This window comes from Podarcis liolepis (assembly GCF_965112155.1).
Source record: "Podarcis liolepis genome assembly, chromosome: 3".
Classification (NCBI taxonomy): Eukaryota; Metazoa; Chordata; class Lepidosauria; order Squamata; family Lacertidae; genus Podarcis; species Podarcis liolepis.
This window is the reverse complement of record NC_139557.1, coordinates 71455736-71477108: the sequence shown is the minus strand read 5'-3', so window position 1 is coordinate 71477108 and position 21373 is coordinate 71455736. Positions and strand designations below refer to the sequence as shown.

Sequence of the window (21373 nt, the reverse complement as noted above, 5' to 3'; positions counted from 1 at the left end):
ATTGCTACAAAACTCTGTAGAAAAAATGATTTATCTAATCCTCAGGGGAGCAGTGAGACACATTTGTCCCACAGGATATACAGGTGACTATATTCAAGGCTCCTCTCTTAGCCACTATCAGTTATTAATAGGGGAGGAGTCATAGCACAGTAGTTGGCAATCCATGTTTTTCCCAGTTAAATCCTTCTGGAAGGAGCACTGGAGAGGCACTGCCAGTCAGAGTAGACAACATTGGGCTAGACTGGCCAACTTTGAGCCCTCTGGCTGTTTTGGGCTACAACTTCTATCCTTTCCAGCGCACCACACACATACCTCTTAAAAAGCGGCCGGTAGGTCTCCCAACGCTATTTTTCAGATGCTTCGTTGACGAGCGCTTATTCTGCCGTGGTGTGCTAGGAGGAGAGGTTCCATAGGAAGTTTCAGCATTTTCTTCATCAGACAAGTCCTCAGGATCAGATTCGGAGATCCTGCCAGAGACATCTTCAGACTTACTGTCTTGCCTAAGTAGCAAAAGGAATTGAGATATAGAGGTCAGTTTAGAAAAGGCAACCCATTAGTGTGTCTCCACCCTATCATTGTGAACTTTCTGTACACTTGCCACTCCCATGTGACATACAGCAGCTCTCCCAACAATGCAGCTCCCCACCCCCACCCCAGCTTCTCTGTCTGAAGTTGGAAAAGGAAAAAGAAAAAAGAAAAAAATCCTCCCCCACTTACCAGCAAACAAAAAGCTAGAAGTGGTAATATTCCTAGAATAGCATGGTAAGGTACCCTGTATACTCTTGTGCCCATAAAATAATAAAGGTCACAGATTTCTGTAGCACAAGGCAAACACAAAAAGGTTAGAATTGCATTACATGCCTAGAAATGAAGGTAAGCACATCTCTCTGCATGTGAGTGTCATGCGCTCCCAAATCCTTCGTGGGACACCAATTTCCATGCACATACACGCTCACATGCCCCTTGCTTGGCTGGCAAGGTAACAGGGTAACAGATACTCCATTATGGAAGTATCTAGCCTCACATACCAGACATTTTGAGGGTCAGAAGCTACCCCATCTGATTAGCTAATGCAGTGTTTCCCAACCGGGGGCCACATGCCCCTCCCCCGGATATTCCAAGGAGGCCCCAGGTGAAAACCAAGTAGGCTAGGGGGCCACAGAAGGAAGTGAGAAGTGAATTTTTAAAATGATTTTTTAAAAATCCTGATGGCTGGCTATCTGCTTGGCCAAGCGCAAGAGGGTAAGGGGGCGGCCCACCAGGGACCAACACTCCTTTTTGCCATGTGTGTTTTCTTGGAGCAGTCATGTTCGTTTGTTTCTGGTGGGAGAGGGTGGTCGCTGAGGCTCCCGTTTTGACCTGTAGAGCCCGCAATCCAGAACCTTCAGGTGACCTGGGGTGGGGCTGAGTGAGCCAGAGATGCTCGTTGCTGCCGCCAGTGCTGGGCCTGGTGGCAGCCTGGGCCTAACTCTGCAAGGCGGGTGCAATTCACCCCAGCACCTAGCAGATCAGGGTCTTCAGATGTTGCAGAGTGGGTGCAGGGCCTGTCTGCATTGTTGGCCTGGCTCTGCAAGGCGCAGGATGAAATCCACCCCAGCGCCTAGCTGAGCAGGGTCGTCTGATGCTACTGTCTACTCTGAGTTCAGTGGGCCTTACTCCCAGGTAAGGGTGTGGAGGGCTATAGTATTTTATCTAGGCAGCCAGGGCTCCTCCAGATGACAAATCTTTTTGCACCAGGTCAGTGAGGACCACTTGCTTTTAAAAATTCTCCCACATATACAGAACTCCCTGTGCACCTTTTGGACTTTATCTATAGGTTTCCCCATCCAAGTCAAATAACTGGGGTCAAATAAGTGTTGTTTACTTTTTACAATACATGGAAGATGGATCTTGGGGGGGTCTTGACTCTCCTTCCTTGGAGGTTTCAAAGCAGAGGTTGGATGGCCATCTGTCATGGATGAGTTTAGCTGAGTTTCCTACATTGCAGGGGGTTGCACTAGAAAGATGACCCTTAGGGTCCCTTTTCAGATCTATGATTCTATGTTTTCTGCTCCAACAATATTTCATTATGTTCCTATCATTCTACTCAACTGTATTTTGCATAAATTATAATAATTATAAATAAAAGATGTTCTATTTACAAACAAAACATTTAAATAACTGTCTGTCTACCGGTAGGAGGGGGCCTGGGCATAGCTAGGATTTTTGTTAGGGGGGCAGAACCTCATATTTGTATTGACTTTTACTTATTGGGGGGGCAGCTGCCCACTGCCCCCCCCCCCCGGCTACCATAAGTCTGGGGCGGGGGCACAGGAACGAAACAAGGTCGGAAGGGGACCACAGCTGGAAATAGGTTGGAAAAACACTGAGCTAATGAGATAGAACCGCTACTATGGAGAACAGCCACCCAGAGGCAGAACACTCACTTTCCATGCAGGAAGTCATAGCTCCTGCTCCCTGCATCTCCAGAAAAGGCAACATATGGAAGCAGGCTTGGAAGAAATGTCTACCTGAGAAACTAAAGAGCTGCTGCATTATCAGCATAAATAATACTGAGCTCAACTGACCAACACTCTGAGTCATTATAAGGCAGCTTTTTATGTGCTGCCCCCTCCTGCCTTTCTTTGTGTACAGTGGCGCCTCGCAAGACGAAATTAATCCGTTCCGCGAGTCTCTTTGTCTTGCGGTTTTTTCATCTTGCGAAGCACGGCTATTAGCGGCTTAGCGGCTATTAACGGCTTAGCGGCTATTAACGGCTTAGCGGCTTTAAGAAAAAGGAAACAAACTCGCAAAAACTCGCAAGACGTTTCGTCTTGCGAAGCAAGCCCATAGGGAAATTCGTCTTGCGGAACGACTCAAAAAACGGAAAACTCTTTCATCTTGCGTGTTTTTCGTCTTGCGAGGCATTCGTCTTGCGAGGTACCACTGTACTAGAGTGGGAAGTACAGCTTTTGAAATCTCACTGAGATGTAGATGGGAAACAAGGAGCAATACTTCAGAAGGACTAGAAACTTTGGGAGGATATACATCAAAATCAGCCTTCTGGTTTACGAAACTTGTATGCACCTAGTTGTGAAAGGGATGGCAAACACCATTAAACCTTCCAGGAACGCCATCCACCAACGCCATTAAACCTTCCAGGAACTTTCTTAAATGCTAATGATAGCTTTCTTTCACTTACATGCAACAGGAAACAAAGGTCAGTAAAACAAAGAGCACTGCTCTATTTGATCCTGGGACAAAGCTTTCAGACATGACTTCTCCAAACCACAAATAAATGCAAACACAAACGACTCCAGCTATAAGGCAGACAGATACCATCTCAAGATCTGGCTCACAAAGTTTCTGTGTGTCAAAATTTTGTTTTACTATTTTGAAAAATCACTTTGAAGCAGACAAGGGCAGCATGTGATGATTAGGGAGCACAAGAATGTTTGGAAAGATGCTTTATTATGTTAACAGTCTAGAAATCTGGGCTGCAATGTTGTTAACTGGGGCTAGATGTTTTGAATTATGCCAGTTGCTTTGTAACTACACTGGATTCCAGTCATTTTCCAGAACCAGCTCAGAGTGTTGGCTTTGACCTTAAAAAACCTCAGCAGTTTTCAGCCAGGTTACATGAAAGGTCCCTTCCTTTCACAGGTTCCTACTCAAACCTTGAAGTCATTGTCAGAGGCCACCATCAAGGGAGAGCTGGCCTTTCAAAACTGATTTTGGCTTTTTGAAGTTTTAAGACCTCTCTGTGCTTTAATTTTATTGCTTTATCTGTGCTGTGGTTTCTTTTATGTTGTAGTCGCATTTTTACTGCATTTTAACCCATATAAATTATGCAGCCCGGAGAACTTTGGTAATGAGGTAGCATAGCATTACTATAAATAAATAAAATAAATCATACTTCACTGTGAGGCAACAGAAGTTTGCTAAACCACATGCTTAACCAACTTGTTCCGATCTACAGTTTCTAACAATTTGCCTGAAATCACTTATATTTTTCATGTTCACTTCCGCAGACTTAAAACCTCACCCACAACAACCAAGCTAAATTGCAGCCCTGTTTATAGACTTGAATTGATTATGCTTTTACCAGAGTCAGCGCTGTCCACATTTGAGAATCAAATTCATGATAGAACACTATCTAGAATTCATATTATTGTCAACTTGCCACGTAAACGCGTTCTGCATTAAGTTTCACTTTTGTCATGTTTCATTTGATTTAGCACTCTCAAGAGAATAGCTTAGAACTGAGTCACTTCCTAGCCTCATTATGTATTTAACCCAAAGGAAAGAATTTGGTTGCATGGTATTATTATTATTATTATTATTATTATTATTATTATTATTATTATTATTTATTATGCTTAATTGTGTCTCTCATATCTTGGTGTTCTGATAGCTTTCTCAATACCCTGGCAGGATCCAAGATACAGTGGTACCTCAGGTTACAGACGCTTCAGGTTACAGACTCCACGAACTCAGAAATAGTGTTTCAGGTTAAGAACTTTGTTTCAGGATAAGAACAGAAATCGTGCTCTGGCGGCGTGGCAGCAGCAAGAGGCCCCATTAGCTAAAGTAGTCTTCAGGTTAAGAACAGTTTCGGGTTAAGAACGGACCTCTGGAACGAATTAAGTTCTTAACCCGAGGTACCACTGTACTCATGTTCATTTTAAAATACCTGGTTCTTCTTCTTTTTAAACTCTAGATAGCTAATTGTCAATTCATTTTTGGCCCAGCTTTTAACATTTATTTATTATTTAGAAGACTTTATAAACTGCTCAGGAAAAGAATCCTTGCAGAGTTACTTAACTAAGCTTCAACATGCATTTATATGTATTTATTCCTTTTTGGATATCAGTTTATGAAAATTAAGCACTCCAATGTCTTCTCTCCAGGGACAAATGGGTGGGGTATAGTAGTAGTAGTAGTAGTAGTAGTAGTAGTAGTAGTAATAATAATAATAATAATAATAATAATAATAATAATAATAATAATAATAGTATTTATGAATAAAAAGTAAAAGGATTTACACTACTTGTTGTAACTGGCAAATTACAATCTGTGCATCTTCTTGTAACTTCATGCTACCTTCAGTAGTTTCCCCGATAACAAAATCAACACAAGACAATGGGGAAGCTACAGTAATAGCTGCATTAAGAATGACATATTTCTACGACAACACACTGTTCCTACTGTCACTGCAGGCTACCAGATTAGCTGCAGCAATTTCAGCAAGGACAGCAGAAGCTGATATTTAGATGGAGTGGCCCTGTTCCCCTACGGCACCTGTTGTGGCTGTGAGATGAGAGAACCCATGAGCACGGCTACAGCCCCAGAGCTGCTGGTGCCACAGCTGAAGCAAAAGATATAAGAGTTACCGAACTGTGCAGCATCAGCATCAGAGCTAATCCTATGATAACAGAAGTTAAAACAAGCTTTCACTGCTGAGACAAAGTGCTACAAAAATATGCCAGCTTCTCAATTTACAGCTGCAGCGAGTGCTAAAGGAAAAATAAAAGACTGGGTGTACTTGAGTTCAAATTTTGGGTAGGTGCAGAATTTTCCAAGAGACAAGAAATATGAATTCTATGTAAAAAGGACAATATGGTAACTGAGCCTTTCTCTACAGATCTTAAAGACAAAATAAAGGTGTAACTCCCCCCCCCCAAAAAATAGAAAACTAGATGTCAGAGGCATAATTCGAAGAAGGGGGGGGGGAATCCTTACACTTGTGCTTTTGTTTACGAGGAGAAATACATGCAAAAAATGTTATCTTTTATAATACCTTCTGGGTTATATTACAATGCAATTTACCAAGGGAGTAAGGCAATCTTAACCCCTAATTTGCTCAGCTGAAGGGGGTGGAGATGTCCAACCACCTGGCTGCACTGAGCTCCACTGGGTTCTGTTGGCAGGAGGCCTCCACTGCTACAGAGGTCCACAATGCATCCGCAAAAAGCATGGGTAGGCAGAGCTTGGCAGAAAACCCAAAAAACAAGGCATTTTGGGGAGTAGAGCTAGGTCAGTCAAGATCTGCTGGATCCTGAGTTGGTCTATGTAATGATGATGGGCATGGAGCTAGCACAGTGAAAATCATCTTTTTCATGGCCATGGCCCTCATTACTCTTCACTCGGGTTGGGGCAAGCAGAAGGGTTACACTACGTGGGGCTACCTTTGAAGGTGACCTGGAAACTACAACTAATCCAGAATGCAGCAGCTAAACTGGTGACCACATAACACCGGTCCTGAAAGACCTACATTGGCTCCTGGTACGTTTCCAAGCACAATTCAAAATGCTGGTGCTGACCTCTAAAGCCCTAAATGGCCTCGGCCCAGTATACCTGAAGGAGCATCTCTACTGTTGTTTCTGCCAGGACACTGAGGTCCAGCTCCGAGGGCCTTCTGGCGGTTCCCTCACTGCGAGAAGCCAAGTTACAGGGAACCAGGCAGAGGGCTTTCTCGGTAGTGGCACCTGCCCAGTGGAACGCCCTCCCATCAGATGTCAAGGAAATAAACAGCTATCTGACTTTTAGAAGACATCTGAAGGCATCCCTGTTTAGGGAAGTTTTTAGTGTTTGATGTTTTATTGTGGTTTTAATATTCTGTTGGGAGTCGGCCAGAGTGGCTGGGGAAAGCCAACCAGATGGGCAGAGTATAAATAATAAATTATTATTATTATTATTATTATTATTATTATTATTATTATCATCATCATCATCATCATTATTACTACAGATACAGTGGTTCATCTGTCACTCCATTCAGTCTGCTCCTAGTTATCTTTGGTAAAGCTAACCTTACTCTGTGATGTTTCCAATTAAAAAGAGTATTCTAGACCAAGAAAAGCCAGAGCTGAAATGTTTGGAGAGTATTTAGATCAGCATTAACGGTTTATTAGATTTGATGAGGTAATTAATTTAGTACGAAAATCTTAAGACGTTATTGTAATATCACCAGCACGTAATTGATAATCTCTGCAAAATACCACTGCTGACATTTAAAATATCACTCAGTCTAAGCCAAGAGAATTGGATAAAAGAGCAAGTGCTTATTTTATGCCTGAGAAAAAATGAACTGACTTTTAATGTCACCATCTGTCAGGCTAATGAAGGAAGAATAATCCTCTCCTCTGTCACGATGAAGTCAACTCAGAAGAGATAAGAATGTTTATTTGTGTGAAATATATTTACAACTTAGAAAATAAAGGTGACAGTTCTAAAGGAACTAGAGTACAAAATGAGAATTAGCAAATTTATTTCATTTCAGATTCTGGCTGTTCCCCATAGCAGGTCAAAAAAAAGGAATCAGGTGATTACCAAAGTTAAGGACCAAAAAGGTAAGACTGACTCCCTACTATTGCATAATTCTGATTCTTAAGCATAACAACTGTGAAAACTTGAAAATAGTTCCTATGTATAGCACCATGTAGCTAGTCTCTTCCTCTCCCATAGCCTTCTTTAAAGAATCATTTATAGGATGAGCAGAGTCAGTGATGGAGATGTGAATGCCCAAATGAGAGATATTTTGAGGAAATTAGTGCTTAAACGTTACAACCAACTCAACAACACTTGTTTAAATATGTCAGAAACAAGAGCTTTCAGTAAGCAACTGGACTGTAAGATAATAAATGCAATTCAAGAATGACAGAAAAATTGCAGAGAAAGTGAAATAATTATTTGCATCCCACTTCACTCCAAAGGAATAGGAAAGATACCCATGATTGAGCAGATGTTATCAGTCAAACAGATGTGAAGCTCTAGGGCTCATCAACAAATTAAGTATTATATCACCATATCTAGACAGTAGCTATTAAAGATTAAAGAACTAACATGTGAAATTGTTGGTCAAATGGAACTACTTATTTTAAGCATTTATATTGCACCATCAAGGCCAGGTACGTACAACACAAACCAACCAATATAAAAATATATAGAATCAAGTCATCAAAACAAGCAGAGGCTGCTAAAATAATAAGCTAGGACACTTAAAATGCCTAGGTAAGCAAAGAAAACCAAAATGATGCCTATGTCAGCACCTGCCTTGCTTATAAGGGGAGGATACTGCATAAGTAAAGCAGCACCATGTTTTGAAACCCTCAAAACTGACAGATGGAAAAAGGATATTAGATATACTGGGAGTACAGTAGTCATTAATGACCTGCAGCAGAAGTAAAGCCAGTAAAAATATATACTTTCTCCCGGGGGAACAGGGAGTTGGAGGAAAAAGAAATTTGCTCTAGTTTGTGACATGAGCAGAATTTGTAAAATACTTAAGTACTTAGCAGCCTTCTGTGGTTCTGAGATCACCAGCTAGTCAAATAAAACCCTTTAGCATTTCTGGCAGCTCTTCATGTTCTCACAATCGAAGAATGTAATCAGAACTCTTGGTTCTCTGTAACTGGCAAGATCAGAAACTGAAAAATATATTTGTTTCTCCATATTCGAGTATCAAACTTTAGTACGACATACAAAAGATTTAATATTCTGAGACAACCTAACTTGAAATTGATGGAAAAACTAGTAAGGGCTTTTAAAATTCTATCTAAAAAAACCAAGAGACGTGCATCCATGTCACCATCCCCAATTTTTATACCATTAATCTTACAGGATGCATGAACAATGATTGACCAACTGCCGTATTTTTCTGTGTGTAAGACTAGCCCCCCCCCTAAAAAATAATGTCAAAAACTAGGGGGGTGTCTTATACACGGATATATCTCCCCCTTTTCTTAATTCTGAGTCCCCCCAAGGGGGGCATCTTATAGGCAGAAAAATACGGTAATTTATAACTGCAAATCCTGCTCAAAAGACTGTATCAACTAGTTATCCACAAAACTTCAAAAATAGGCGTGTTAACATCAGAAGAAGAAGAGTTTGGATTTGATATCCCGCCTTTCACTCCCTTTAAGGAGTCTCAAAGCGGCTAACATTCTCCTTTCCCTTCCTCCCCCACAACAAACACTCTGTGAGGTGAGTGGGGCTGAGAGACTTCAAAGAAGTGTGACTGGCCCAAGGTTACCCAGCAGCTGCATGTGGAGGAGCGGAGACGCGAACCCGGTTCCCCAGATTACGAGACTACCGCTCTTAACCACTACACCAGTGTTTCCCAACCTTTTTTGGGCAAAGGCACACTTGTTTCATGAAAAAAATCTCGAGGCACACCACCATGCCAGATGGGGAAAGGTCACTTTTTACTTATGTAAAAAAAAATAAAAAAATAGCAACAGCATAGAAGGTAATGGTTATCTCTTTGATGTCTGATGGGAGGGCATTCCACAGGGCGGGCGCCACTACCGAGAAGGCCCTCTGCCTGGTTCCCTGTAACCTAACTTTTCACAGTGAGGGAATTGCCAGAAGGCCCTTGGCACTGGATCTCAGTGTCTGGGCTGAACGATGGTGGCGGAGACGCTACTTCAGGTATACTGGACCGAAACCGCTTAGGGCTTTAAAGGTCAGCACCAACACTTTGAATTGTGCTCGGAAAGGTACTGGGAGCCAATGTAGGTCTTTCAAGACTGTCGTTACGTGGTCTCGGCGGCAGGTAGCAGCGCTCACAGCTTACGGACTGCACCGTGTAACAGGTGTCTGGCCCAGCAGCCTAAGGCGGACAAGCCACTGAAACAGGCATTCAGAATCCATTCATTTCATAAAACCTGCAGGGCTCAATCTCTGTGTTTGTGTATGTGTGTGTTTCTGTTTTGCCCAAGGGTCTGGGGGTGGGAGAGAGCTCTTTAGCATGATGCTTTTAAAACAATTAAATTATCAACAAACAAACCTGATGATACGAATAGCAACGTCAGGTGCTACCGGGGGGGGGGGGAGAGAAGGGGGCCTACTCGGAAGTAAATACTGCGTCCAGGCGCAATTAGCGCTGATTTAAGGTGCACCAAGACTGCCTAAAAACCTCACCAAAGATATGCAACAAAGCGCTTCGTTGCAGAGGGGAGAGTTTGTGCACCGTGGAGGCTGGAGGGCTTCTATTCTACATGCGGGGGTTGGGGGGCGAGGAAAATGTGCTCCGTGGGGGGGCGGGGAAGGCAAGAAAAGGAGCTGAGCTCTAACTATAGGCTCCCACGCTTGAGCAGTCCCGACTCGGTGGGGCGGACCACCCTCTCTCCTGGAGGAGGAGGAGGAAGAGGAGGAGGAGATTCCCATCCACGGCGTGGCCTCCCGCGCTCCTGAACGGGAAATCTCTGCAGCCCAAGACTCTCCGCGAGGCAGCTCCTCCCTTCCTGCCTTGAACCGCCGCCAGCCGCGCCCCCCTCCCCAGTTATCTGCTGCCTGCCAAGCCCTGCCCCTCTTCATTGTCCTCCCCTTCTGTTTATTCCCCTTCCTCCATCCCTCGCTTTTTTTCCTCTCTTTCCTTTTTTAAAAAAAATATTTTCTCTTCCCCTTCTTTTTTTCCACCCTTTCTTTTTTCTCTTTCTCCCCCCCTCCCCGCCCTCCTGGGTTAAAGGATTTGAGCAATGGGTCTGGAGGTGGAGCTCGTCAGAGGATTAGCCCGACTCGCCCGCCTCCCTCCCACGGCACACTAGGCAACGTCCGGCGGCACACTAGTGTGCCGCGGAACACCGGTTGGGAAACACTGCACTACACCACACTGGCTCTCCTAATGTTAATGGCATTGACCATTAATGGCAAGAGCAGTAGCAGAACTAATGGCTGCATCTAAGCACTTTTACCTCCTAAGCCTCTTGATGACATTGCCTAAAAGCTGACAGTGGTGATTTGGTATTTGTGCCCCTCTGTAGCATACCCATGTTTCCCCAAATTTAGATATTCTGAACTTTTATTGCCCATCCAACAATAACCCACATTCTATATAAGGTAGGGAAATAGTTCTACACAGGAACAACACTTTTCTTTTTCATAATATTTTTGTATTTTCCCCCAACTTTCTACAAACATTCCAAAACTGTAAACTAATCACTATGCAGATTGTTCATGACATATTAGCTTCTCAAATCCAGACTCCCTATGCACTTACGGAATTACCTATATCACAATTTTTTTATTCCATTCACACTGCCTCCTTTAGCTTAGACTCTAAAAGTATTGTACAGTTGTGCCTCAGAGGTCGAACAGAATCAATTCCAGAAGCCCTTTCGACTTTCAAAACATTCGAAAACCAAAGCACAGCTTCTGATTGAAGCTCCTGCAGCCAAACGGAAGCCGCGGAAGCCCTGTCGGACGTTCAGCTTCCAAAGGAACATTTGAAAACCAGAAAACTCACTTCCGGTTTTCGATTGTTTGGGAGCCGGAACATTCTGACTCCCAAGGCATTCAGGAGCCGAGGTACAACTGAATTAACGAGTGGGACCTGCAATAAAATATTGAAGTGTAGAGTATTTCTGTTCACTGTTCCAGACCTACAAGACACTCCATTTAGCTGAAATCTGAATAGTTTTATATTTTGCATGAAGACTGGGTAGATAGCTCAGTTTTAGCGCTGATAAATAATTACAACAGAATAAAATGCATCTATTTTCTCAGTACTAATAGTTTGAAAATACAGGCCCTCTAACTAGAGGCAATTGACATTTCTTTGTTCATATGGCAAAGGGCTTACAAAGTGACTCAGTTCAGATGCAACACCAAATAATGTCTTGTCAATACATGAATGAGTGCTGTTAAACTCCCCAATTTCCCTGTGCCCTCCTTATCTTCCCAGTTTCACATTTGCTATTACACCTGAACAACAACACTAGTTTGCACAATCCAATGATTGCCTACTTACAGAATTGGAAATATCTGAACTGTGGTTGCCATTTCTGAGTTAAGATGTACTGTGGTTTGAATCATATAATTGTAGGGTTGGAAGACACCCTGAGCGTCACCTAATCCAACTCCTAGTCCAACGCAGGAAACTCAACTGAAGAATCCATGACAAATGGCTGTCCAACCTCTGCTTAAAAACCTCCAAGGAAGGACAGCCCACAACTTCCCAAGGGCGTCTGTTCCACTGTCAAACAGCTCTTACTGTCAGAAAGTTTTTCTGTATGTTTAGTCAAAATCTCCTTTCTTTTAACTCGAAGCTATTGGTTTGGGTCCTATAATCCAGAGCAGGAGAAAAACAAGCTTGCTCCATCATTCATGTGACAGCTCTTTAGATACCTGAAAATGGCTCTTATCTCCCCCTCAGTCTCTTCTTTTCCAGGCTAAACATGCCAAGCTCTCTCAACCATTCCTCATAAGGCTTGGTTTCCAGACCATTGCTTCATCATCTTGGTTACCCCTCCTCTGCTCACATTTTTTTGCTTTAAGTCTTAACCAAGTCAGTCACTTTACAACACTTTTTCTGCTTAGCAAAAAATACATTCTTTTCCCACATGAAAACTGAAAATTTATCAATCATAGAAAATTAGCAACCATCCTTTGTGTTGTGCTAATTTCTGAGTTCTTTTACGCAGGATTATTTCAAGCAAAGGCATACCCACCTAGTGGTGCCATTGCTGCCTGATGCCTTTACTCTGCCTAAAAAAACAAAAACAAAATGTATTGTGAGAGAGTACTAAGCCAGGCTATAATATCCTGAGAACTTTTGTTATGTGTAGCCTATAAATATCTAAAATGAAAGAATAAATAAATAAATCCTTGCACTTTCTATAATTAATTCTTCTTCCTTTAGCTTAGAAGACTGCATTTCTTACCAAACACTTACCAGTGATGCTTATCTACATTTACAATGACTTCCTCTAGGAAGTCAGCCCGCACAATTTCTGAACGGAAAACACCAATGTTTATTCACAATTTATTGAACTATTTCAGTTTAAGATACACTGGCTTGGAACTTGGATCTGAAGTCAGTCGGTTGAACTTAGTTCCCAATGAGTCTTCACAAACAGTAAAATTCAATGCATGCCTACTCAAAAGTAATTTCCACACAGTTCAATGAAATTTGATTCCAGGTAAGTGCATATATGAATGTAGTCTATCATTACAAACTTTCCATGGTTATTTCAATGGGTCCTAAGTGCAACTGACTTACCCAGAATCCAATTCATTATCTCACCAAAATCAGAAACATATATTTTTTAAGTTCTATGCAATTCAATAGAGCAATATGTAGATATGCCCTCAATTATAGTTAAAGCTAATAACAATTGTGCTGCTAAGGATGAAATTCTATTGACATGCACCCAAACATTTTCCTTTAACATAGAGATGTTGTTTTGCCACCACAGCATAGTCTACATTCCACAAAGGCCAATACTACTGGGTTGCATAACAATACAGGCAGCCTTGAAAGCACTAATTAAGCCACGCAGTTCAAACTAATTCTTTTTGCTATGACTGCTGCAACAGCAGATCACCTGAATCATTTTCAGAGACCATGCACTATAAAATCATGAATGTTCCAAATTAATAAACATGAGAAGTATGGTAATTTCAAATTAATTACAAAAGTGAAATTTTCAGAACAATTCCTCAACAGATTAGAGTCTGGCTATTCAATGCCTTATAACAAAGAGAATAGGAACCTCTGGGCACTTGGAAATTCAGCCAGCACTGGTAGTGCAGAAGCCACATTACAACTCTAATCTGCTCCATTTGCAGCTTTGCCATTCTCCACAGGGTGCTTGCTACAGAAGGAAAGATGGATAAAGAGGGCCAGGTGCAAGTTAAGCTGATTTCCTGTTTTCCAGTTCAAATGCCATAAGAAAGACCAACGCAGATTGCATAAAGACCTTCTTTCCCAAGTAACTAGATACTGAAAAACAATCTTCTAGGCAACTGAAAAATCAGAATATAAAAATATAATACCTTACTAAAATGCTTATACAGTATTGAGTATGGTGAAACTGAAGTATCATAGGCATCAAATGCACAATTTTTAAGAAAGATCAGTACCATCACTATACTATCAGTTGACTGGGGAAATCAGTTATGTAAGCACTCGTAGAAATTAGTGGTTAAGAGCGGTAGACTCGTAATCTGGGGAACCGGGTTCGAGTCTCCGCTCCTCCACATGCAGCTGCTGGGTGACCTTGGGCCAGTCACACTTCTCTGAAGTCTCTCAGCCCCACTCACACCTCACAGAGTGTTTGTTGTGGGGGAGGAAGGGAAAGGAGAATGTTAGCTGCTTTGAGACTCCTGAAGGGGAGTGAAAGGCGGGATATCAAATCCAAACTCTTCTTCTTCTTCTTCTTCATGGTATTCTACATCACTAATAACATGCTTTTCCTTGGAGAGTTTCTCTGGTCACAGCCTGTCATATTTGTGATGGTGGAAGAAGCTGGAGGATGGCATCAGCACATGGGTAGGCTCAAAGGTACTAGCATCCTCATTTTTGCTCAGTACACTCACCATTGCTATGTGGCACCATCCTCTGGTGAGTATGATAGGAGAAGACTGCAAACCTTGAAGTTGCAGAAGTGGCCTGGGAACATCCTGGAGACGGTTTGACTATCAAGCAGCAGAGCCAAACCGACCAGCTTCTGAAGCAGAAAAGGGTTGAAGGGGGTTTCCTTTGGTGGGTTTGCCTAGACTTTTTCAAGCACTAGAATTTTTGGATTACCTACTAATACTAGCTCAAAACTGGCTCCCCACCAATGTAACCTAGTGCCCCTAGTAAAACCTTGAGGGTTAGAACAGATGTCAGCATTGAAATGAAAGGGGTTAAACATTGAAAATAAAAAGCTCATAACCAAATGTCTCAGCATAGCATCTGCCAACTTTTGACATGGGACATAGAATCACAGAATTGTGGAGTTGGAATAACTCGATGTATATAACTGTATGCATCAACAACAACTTTTCAGTCTGACAAGTTATTAAATTCCCAAACTGGCATCTTATTTACATAATCAGCTTTGTTCTTTCTCTCTAGCCCTATAAACACATTTATCCAGCACTAAAACCTGTTTCGTAAATTATACAGCAAACACTTTCACATCAGCACTTCAGAATTACACCCACATAACAATATGGATACAATTCTGAAAACTTCTTGTGCTGGAATGCACATGCTATAAAATGTTTCACCACTCACAAAGCACACAAGTATATTTTTGGGTGGTCAAGAAAGAGGCTAGTCTGGTGTAAATCTGGAAAATAAATTAGTAATGTGTTTTCCAATAGTCTGAATTAAATGTCCCTCATCTTTATTAACAGAGGTAGGGTGGGGACTCAGTTAGACTTCTATGCTAAGGGGTGGACAGTTGCGTGCCCCTCAACGGAGAGGTTCAAAGGATCCGCCAGCCTGCGCAGGCAGCCCAGGGAGGAACAAGCTACATTGGTTCTGGCTGATATAGCTTCTTCCTCCTTCAGCAGTATGAGAGACAGAGCAAGATGGCGGTTTCACCTGGCAGTATATTGTGAGTGGAACTGCTGCCGCTCCTGAGTCCCTCTACCACCAGTATCTGGCTGCAACTTGTTTCTTCCTTGGTGCACTGGGTGCTGGAGGCAGAGGGACTCAGGAGCGGCAGTGGTTTCACTCACAATATACTGCCGGGTAAAGTCACCATTGCTGTCTGGCCCTCATACCAGTCCTAGATGATGTATCAATGCATCGTCAAGGCCTACACACATGCAGGCAGGCCCAAAATGTTTTTAACTTGCATACTTAAAATGATGACAAATCCATATTTACAGCAGACATGCAAATGAATCACAGTGTGCAGCTACAGAATAGATTACAACCTCAACTGTTTTGAGAAACCCCCCCTTAATATGAACTAAAAAAAACTAAAAACGAATTTAAGGATTGGCTTTCATTTGCTGAAAATCAATTATGACCACACCAACACTCATGTCCAAATTAGGCAGATTATGAATAAACAAGATCCACATTACTAGAAGGAATTTTAAACAGGAAATTCATGGGTCCACTTCATCCATGTAGCAGAACACTGTACAGTAGACGCTCGGGTTGCGAACATGATCCGTGCAGGATGCACGTTCGTAACCCGCAGCGTTCGCAACTTGCGTCTGCACGGGTTGCAATTTGCCGCTTCTGTGCATGCGTGACCTCCGCAACCTGGAAGTAACCCGTTCCGGTACTTCCGGGTTTCGGCGGTCTGCAACCCCAAAAAAACGCAACCTGAAGCGGCTGTAACCCGAGGTACGACTGTACACCCAAACAAAGCACCCTCCATTTTTGTTATTCAACCATTTAACTTGTAAAGATAATGCAAACACACCGTTCTACCCCTCTGCTTGTGCCAACATCGCACACACCAATCAACAATAAGTAACCTGGTAAACAATATGGATTATGTGTTATGTACAGAAGATACTTCTATTATATGTGTGCCTGTACATGGACTTAATTTTAGACACACAACAATTATGAGTTATTTATTGGACTCAGGAATTAAACCACCCAGGAACTATAAAAGAAACATCTCAGGATTATACATATTATTTGCAAAAGCATCCACCGACTATTAGGCTGATTCTACTTTCTGCTAGGCAACAGCACCTTGATCTCTTATGCCAGCCAGCTCTGCTAATGGAGGGGGGCAGCCACAAATGTAAGCTTTGCTATGCAAGCTTTTCATGGTTCTGTTACATGAAATGCTAGAACCTGGGATCACCCAATGAAAATTATCAGTAGTTTCAGGTTAGACAAAAGAAAGTGCTTCTTTACACAACAACGCATAATTAACTTATGGAATTCATGGCCATAACATATGATGACATTAACTTAGGCCTATCAGTGGCTATTAGCTGTGATAATTAAGTGCAACATCCATGTTCAGATAGTATGTTAGATAGTATCGGGATGAAAGGGTGATATTGCCTTCACACCCTGCCAGTGGGCTTTCTGGAAGCAGCTGGCTTGTTACTGTTGGAAACAAGCTGCAGGACCATTGCCTTAACACCATCTAGAACTTTACATTCTGAGAGTCATCTGCATTTATAAGAAATTGTGCTGCACGTTCATGCAGACATAGGGTTTGATGCCACACTTTCAAATGCAAGCCTATTATTATGATTCAAAGGCCTCAGAACTATGGACCACATATTAAATTGCCTGTTATGCTGGTCAATAGTTTAGCTTTTATAATACTATGGCAATGCAACATGCAGATTAGCACAGGAAAACTTGAAAATGAACACACAAATCCAAAGTCCTTCTAAGAACAAAAACAGAGAATCTTGCAGCATCTTAAATGGTAAAAGCTTTCATGAAGTCAGTTCACTTCTGTTCTGTCAGCTGATATGCTTTAAATGGTTTTGAATTATATTCTGTGTGTATTTTGCAAGCTGCTTTATAAAGAATGGTCTTGAAAAGTGAACTGCAAATCTGCTAAATAAAAATAAATAAATCTGATGAACTGGCTGATGAAAGCTTTTGCCATAATAAATCTGCTAGTCTTTACCTGGCCATAAGTCTCTCCTGTTTCTGCTGCAACAGACTAACATGGCTACCTCCCTGGAAATCTCTAAGAACAAGACACTTTCACCCAAAGATGTCACAAGGCATTCAAACTAGCTGCTGTCCAACATCAAAGGCTCCTTAAAAGCCTGCATCCATGGGCTATGCTGCTTAGTTTATATAAGCATGCAAAAACTGTCTCCTATTTCCAGCTTTTGGGGCTTACTCTTGACCCCTTAGGATTGCCAGATAGCAATGCTACAGTAGGCCACACTTATCCTTTTGTCTCCCCCCAGCTCATTTTCTTTAGCTAATGTTTTTTTCTGGGCCAGATTCCCTAGAACTTGTCTCCTTTCTCTTTTTACTAGCATACAGCTTCCCAGAACCCCTCCTTGTCTGAATGTCTTCTTTGTACTCCTCTCCCAACCCCAAAAATGATTAATTATCCTTCACCTACAACTTTTCCTCAGATGCTTATTTTTCAGTCCCTTGTGCCTTCTCTGTCACTTCCTTCAGTTACTTTGCCTCTGTCCCATCCACATATTTTCTTCCTTTCATCCCGAGACCCCCCTACTCACTCCTCAGTTATCATCACAAAAACAATATAGTCCCCTAGTGCTTGTGTGAAGTTTTAATTCCAAAAAACATGACAATTTCCCCTTCCTTCACAGAAGCAGAGCTGCAAATACTCTTAACACAATTATTCCCTAAGCAGTTGGAATGTTCACACCAGCTCGGCCAATCAGCACCAGAATCTTCACCATCACTGTCATGATTGCAATTAAAACTTCCTTTTCAACACTTGACAAAGGTGACTTTCATCATCATTACAAGATGGATCTAGTAAATGTGTACCCTCCAAGCTTTTCCCTCCAGTTGCTAAAATTGAGCTTCTTCATTTATGATCCATTTTGCACTGACTATACACCGCTGGATTTTTCAAAGGAGGCATTTCCTGAATGCCTGCTGGTGAGAAGTAAAATGAATCAACAGGATGTTATCTAAGCAAGAGAACTAATTGCTTGGGAATTACTATGAGTTATGCAGTAGCTTCACAGTCAGCTGGAAACCTGAAGACATCAGATCCATGAAGTTATTTTCATTCCCATCTCTAAAGGTCAATTCCTACTAACACAAGTATGGTTTCCAGCCCTGAGATGCAAATGCAGTGATCATGTGAAGTTTGCAATTACATGCAGACTCAGCACATGAAAAATAATAGATATTTCAAACAATCACCCCCACATGTCCCAGTGCTACTGTAGCTTGATTGTCCATGTATATAGAGTTATGCTGCCAGTGTCACATCCCTCTTTTAAATTTCAGAAGGCAGAATTAATCCTAGGGTTGGATGTTGCAGATATAGGTTCATTTCCTTATTCAGCCAGTAAAGTTCACTGGGTGGCCTAGAGCAAATCACTATCTTTCACCTTTATCTATCTCATATGGTTGTTTACAGGTTAACACAATATAAAAACATACTATGTCCTGAGTCCCTGAAGGTAGACTTACGGTATTTCCTGTGGAATAAACTAGTCAAGCACAATGACTGAGAAGCCTCACCTTGGAAGCTGCATTACAATCTAGTCTCCCCACCACCACCCGCTGCATTTCAAAACAGAGGTAGGTGCCAAGCTGGCCTTTAAAACTGAAAGGTAGAACTCTCTTCCAATTTTTATTCAGGCAGAATAGAGTATTGCTTTTTGCATTTTCCTTCACCCATTTGAAATTAGCAATAGGTTTCAAGTTATTCAGACTTGAAAATACACTGCAGTGCTCCGACTGTATACAAAATTTATTCTATTATCGTAGTGTTCAGTGGAATTTTCATTAAACTAACTTATGAACAAATAGTGTGAGGAATGGGACAATTACATGTAATCTCACATTGTCTGGCCAACAGTATTAGTTAATTACATGGATGTAAGGAAATATGAATGTGGGCATATTCAGAAAGCAGGAAGGAACTTGAGTCTGTATGTTAACAACTTTTGCACAGAGTTTGCTGCATCATTGACAAGAGCAGAAAAAGATAGCATCATAGCATCTCAGCATTTATGTGAAAGCCCACAAGATCTTTGTCTTTTTTTAACACTCTGATCAAATAACAGAAAAGGAACCAATGAACTGAATTACTATACAAACCAATTTGAAGAGAATATTTGTCCCCTTTTCCACAACCCCAATTTAAAATGCTATCCTAACCCCACTAACATGAGAGCAAACACCACTGAATTTACAGTGTGAGCAGAAATGCTTAGGACTGCACTGTTAGTTAATCTACCTCTTCTCAGAGGCACTTTGGAACTGTAGAATTCAACTAAGCAGCCTTCACGCAATCTGTATTGTAATGATCACATAGTTAAAGTAAAGTTTTTAAAAATGAGGCTCAGACATCATCTGTCTCCACTATTGCATCAACAGATAAAGCAACCATCAGAAAATTATTGCCTTCTCAACTTTCTCCTGAAAAAAGGCTGAAAACAGCAGAGGCTACATTAGTTTCACTTTGAATAATTTTCACTGCAATCCTGTGCACCTTTACTTCAGAACATGCCCCACTTAGCCCAGTGGGATTACTCCCGAGTAAGCATAGCTAAGATTAGGCTGCTACATGTACACTTTTGTTTTTCATTTACACCATGGGAAAAGGGGTTCAAAAGGATCTTATTGGGCTAGAAAAATAATAATACAGGGCACCTTGCATCCGGATCGATCTACACATTTTAATAATGGTTCCCAAATCCAGAACACAACACTTTTTCAAGATGCTCCCTTGCATCAAAATCAACTGAAGTCCAAATAAGCACATACAACTTTCAACTCCTAGTTTTGTCCCTCGGTTTGTTTGATTGTTTTAACCACCCCATACCCAGGAGTGGGGTGTCCCCGAGACTGTAAAACTGCAGAACCCAGCTTTACCCCAGAGGCAATCCTACTAAAATCAACGTAGCAGGTCACCGGCGAAGCTGAGCATCAGACAGACGGGCATCCACTCCCACCCCTTTCCCAGCCAAAGCAGCATCCAAAGAAAAGCTCCCTTGCAGGAACAGCCGGGCAAGCGGAAGCTTGCAGACCGGAGCCTATTGTGAAGGGGATGCAAGAGTCTCCTGCTGTGCAAAGAGGCGACCTTGTGGCTGCTGCAATTTAAATGGCAGGGGGAAAGAGGAGAAGCGAACGAAACTATTCCCTCTCACCCCCGGTCCCCACCAATGCGTTACTTTTTGGCAGCCTCGCTGCACTCCGGCTCCGGCTCCTCCATGGCTCGGTCGGCGATGGCGGCGGCAGCCTCTCTCATGCGTGCACCGAGGCTGGCATAGCTGCGGCGGCGGCGGCGGGAGCCCTTCTGCAGGCGAGAGAAGAGGGGCGCGGAGCCGGGTCGGCTGCACCGGCGGAGGCAGCAGGAGGGCGTCACTGGCGACCCGGCTGCAGGGAGACTCGGCCGCGCAGAGCCAGCCGTGCGGCCGCCATCTTGGAAAGAGGCTCCGAGAGGAGCGAAGCCGGGAGCCTCGGTAGTACGGAGAGCGTCTAGGGACAAAGCCCGCCACAGGCGCTCTCGTTCGCTCCTGTGGTCAGAGAATGGAATGGAGCCGGGCGCCGCCACCCGGGAGGAGGAGGAAGAGGAGGCGGGCAGAACGTCCCACCCGCCGCCGAGGCAGAAGCGAGCAGCGCAGCTCCGGGAGAGAAAAGGGGAGGCCGCCGGGCAGGGGGTGAAGGGAGCGGCAGGGAAGACGGAGGCAGGCCGAGCCGGGTATCCGCGGTGGGAGGAAGGCGACTTCGTTCCGCCCGGGATCCTGCCTCCCTCGCAGGTCCAATGATTCAACCTCGCCGTGCGTAATCTTTGCAAAATGATGGTTGTTACAGCATCAGCGCCTCGTGCGCTTGGCCGCATGCCTCCCGCCGGAGAGAAAGCTCTCCGCGTTATCTCACTGATAAAAGCAGGGCAATTTAGCGCTAAAAGTGAGATTACCAGTAACCGGGCGGGGGGCGGGTGAGGGGACGGGACGGGACACACATGTGGCGTTGATCTGTATTGGCACAGGCTGCTAACTGGGT

General features: G+C 42.9%; 1 protein-coding gene across 9 annotated transcripts in view; it reads right to left on the bottom strand.

Annotated features, from left to right (window-relative positions):
- Positions 1–21373, bottom strand: part of MAP3K4 (mitogen-activated protein kinase kinase kinase 4) — a 74493-nt gene that overhangs the window by 36729 nt on the left and 16391 nt on the right. For 4 of the 9 annotated variants that reach the window (XM_083496380.1, XM_083496376.1, XM_083496379.1 and 1 more), the window contains exon 2: positions 313–500. Coding sequence is in view for 4 of the 9 variants with exons in the window: in XM_083496372.1 (XP_083352498.1) it covers positions 313–500; positions 20539–21209 (859 nt within the window). In the remaining 5 variants the exon portion in view is untranslated. Of the gene's footprint in view, positions 1–312; positions 501–20527; positions 21283–21373 lie in introns of those variants that run through there. The other 5 variants (XM_083496374.1, XM_083496373.1, XM_083496375.1 and 2 more) reach the window with 3 other exon arrangements.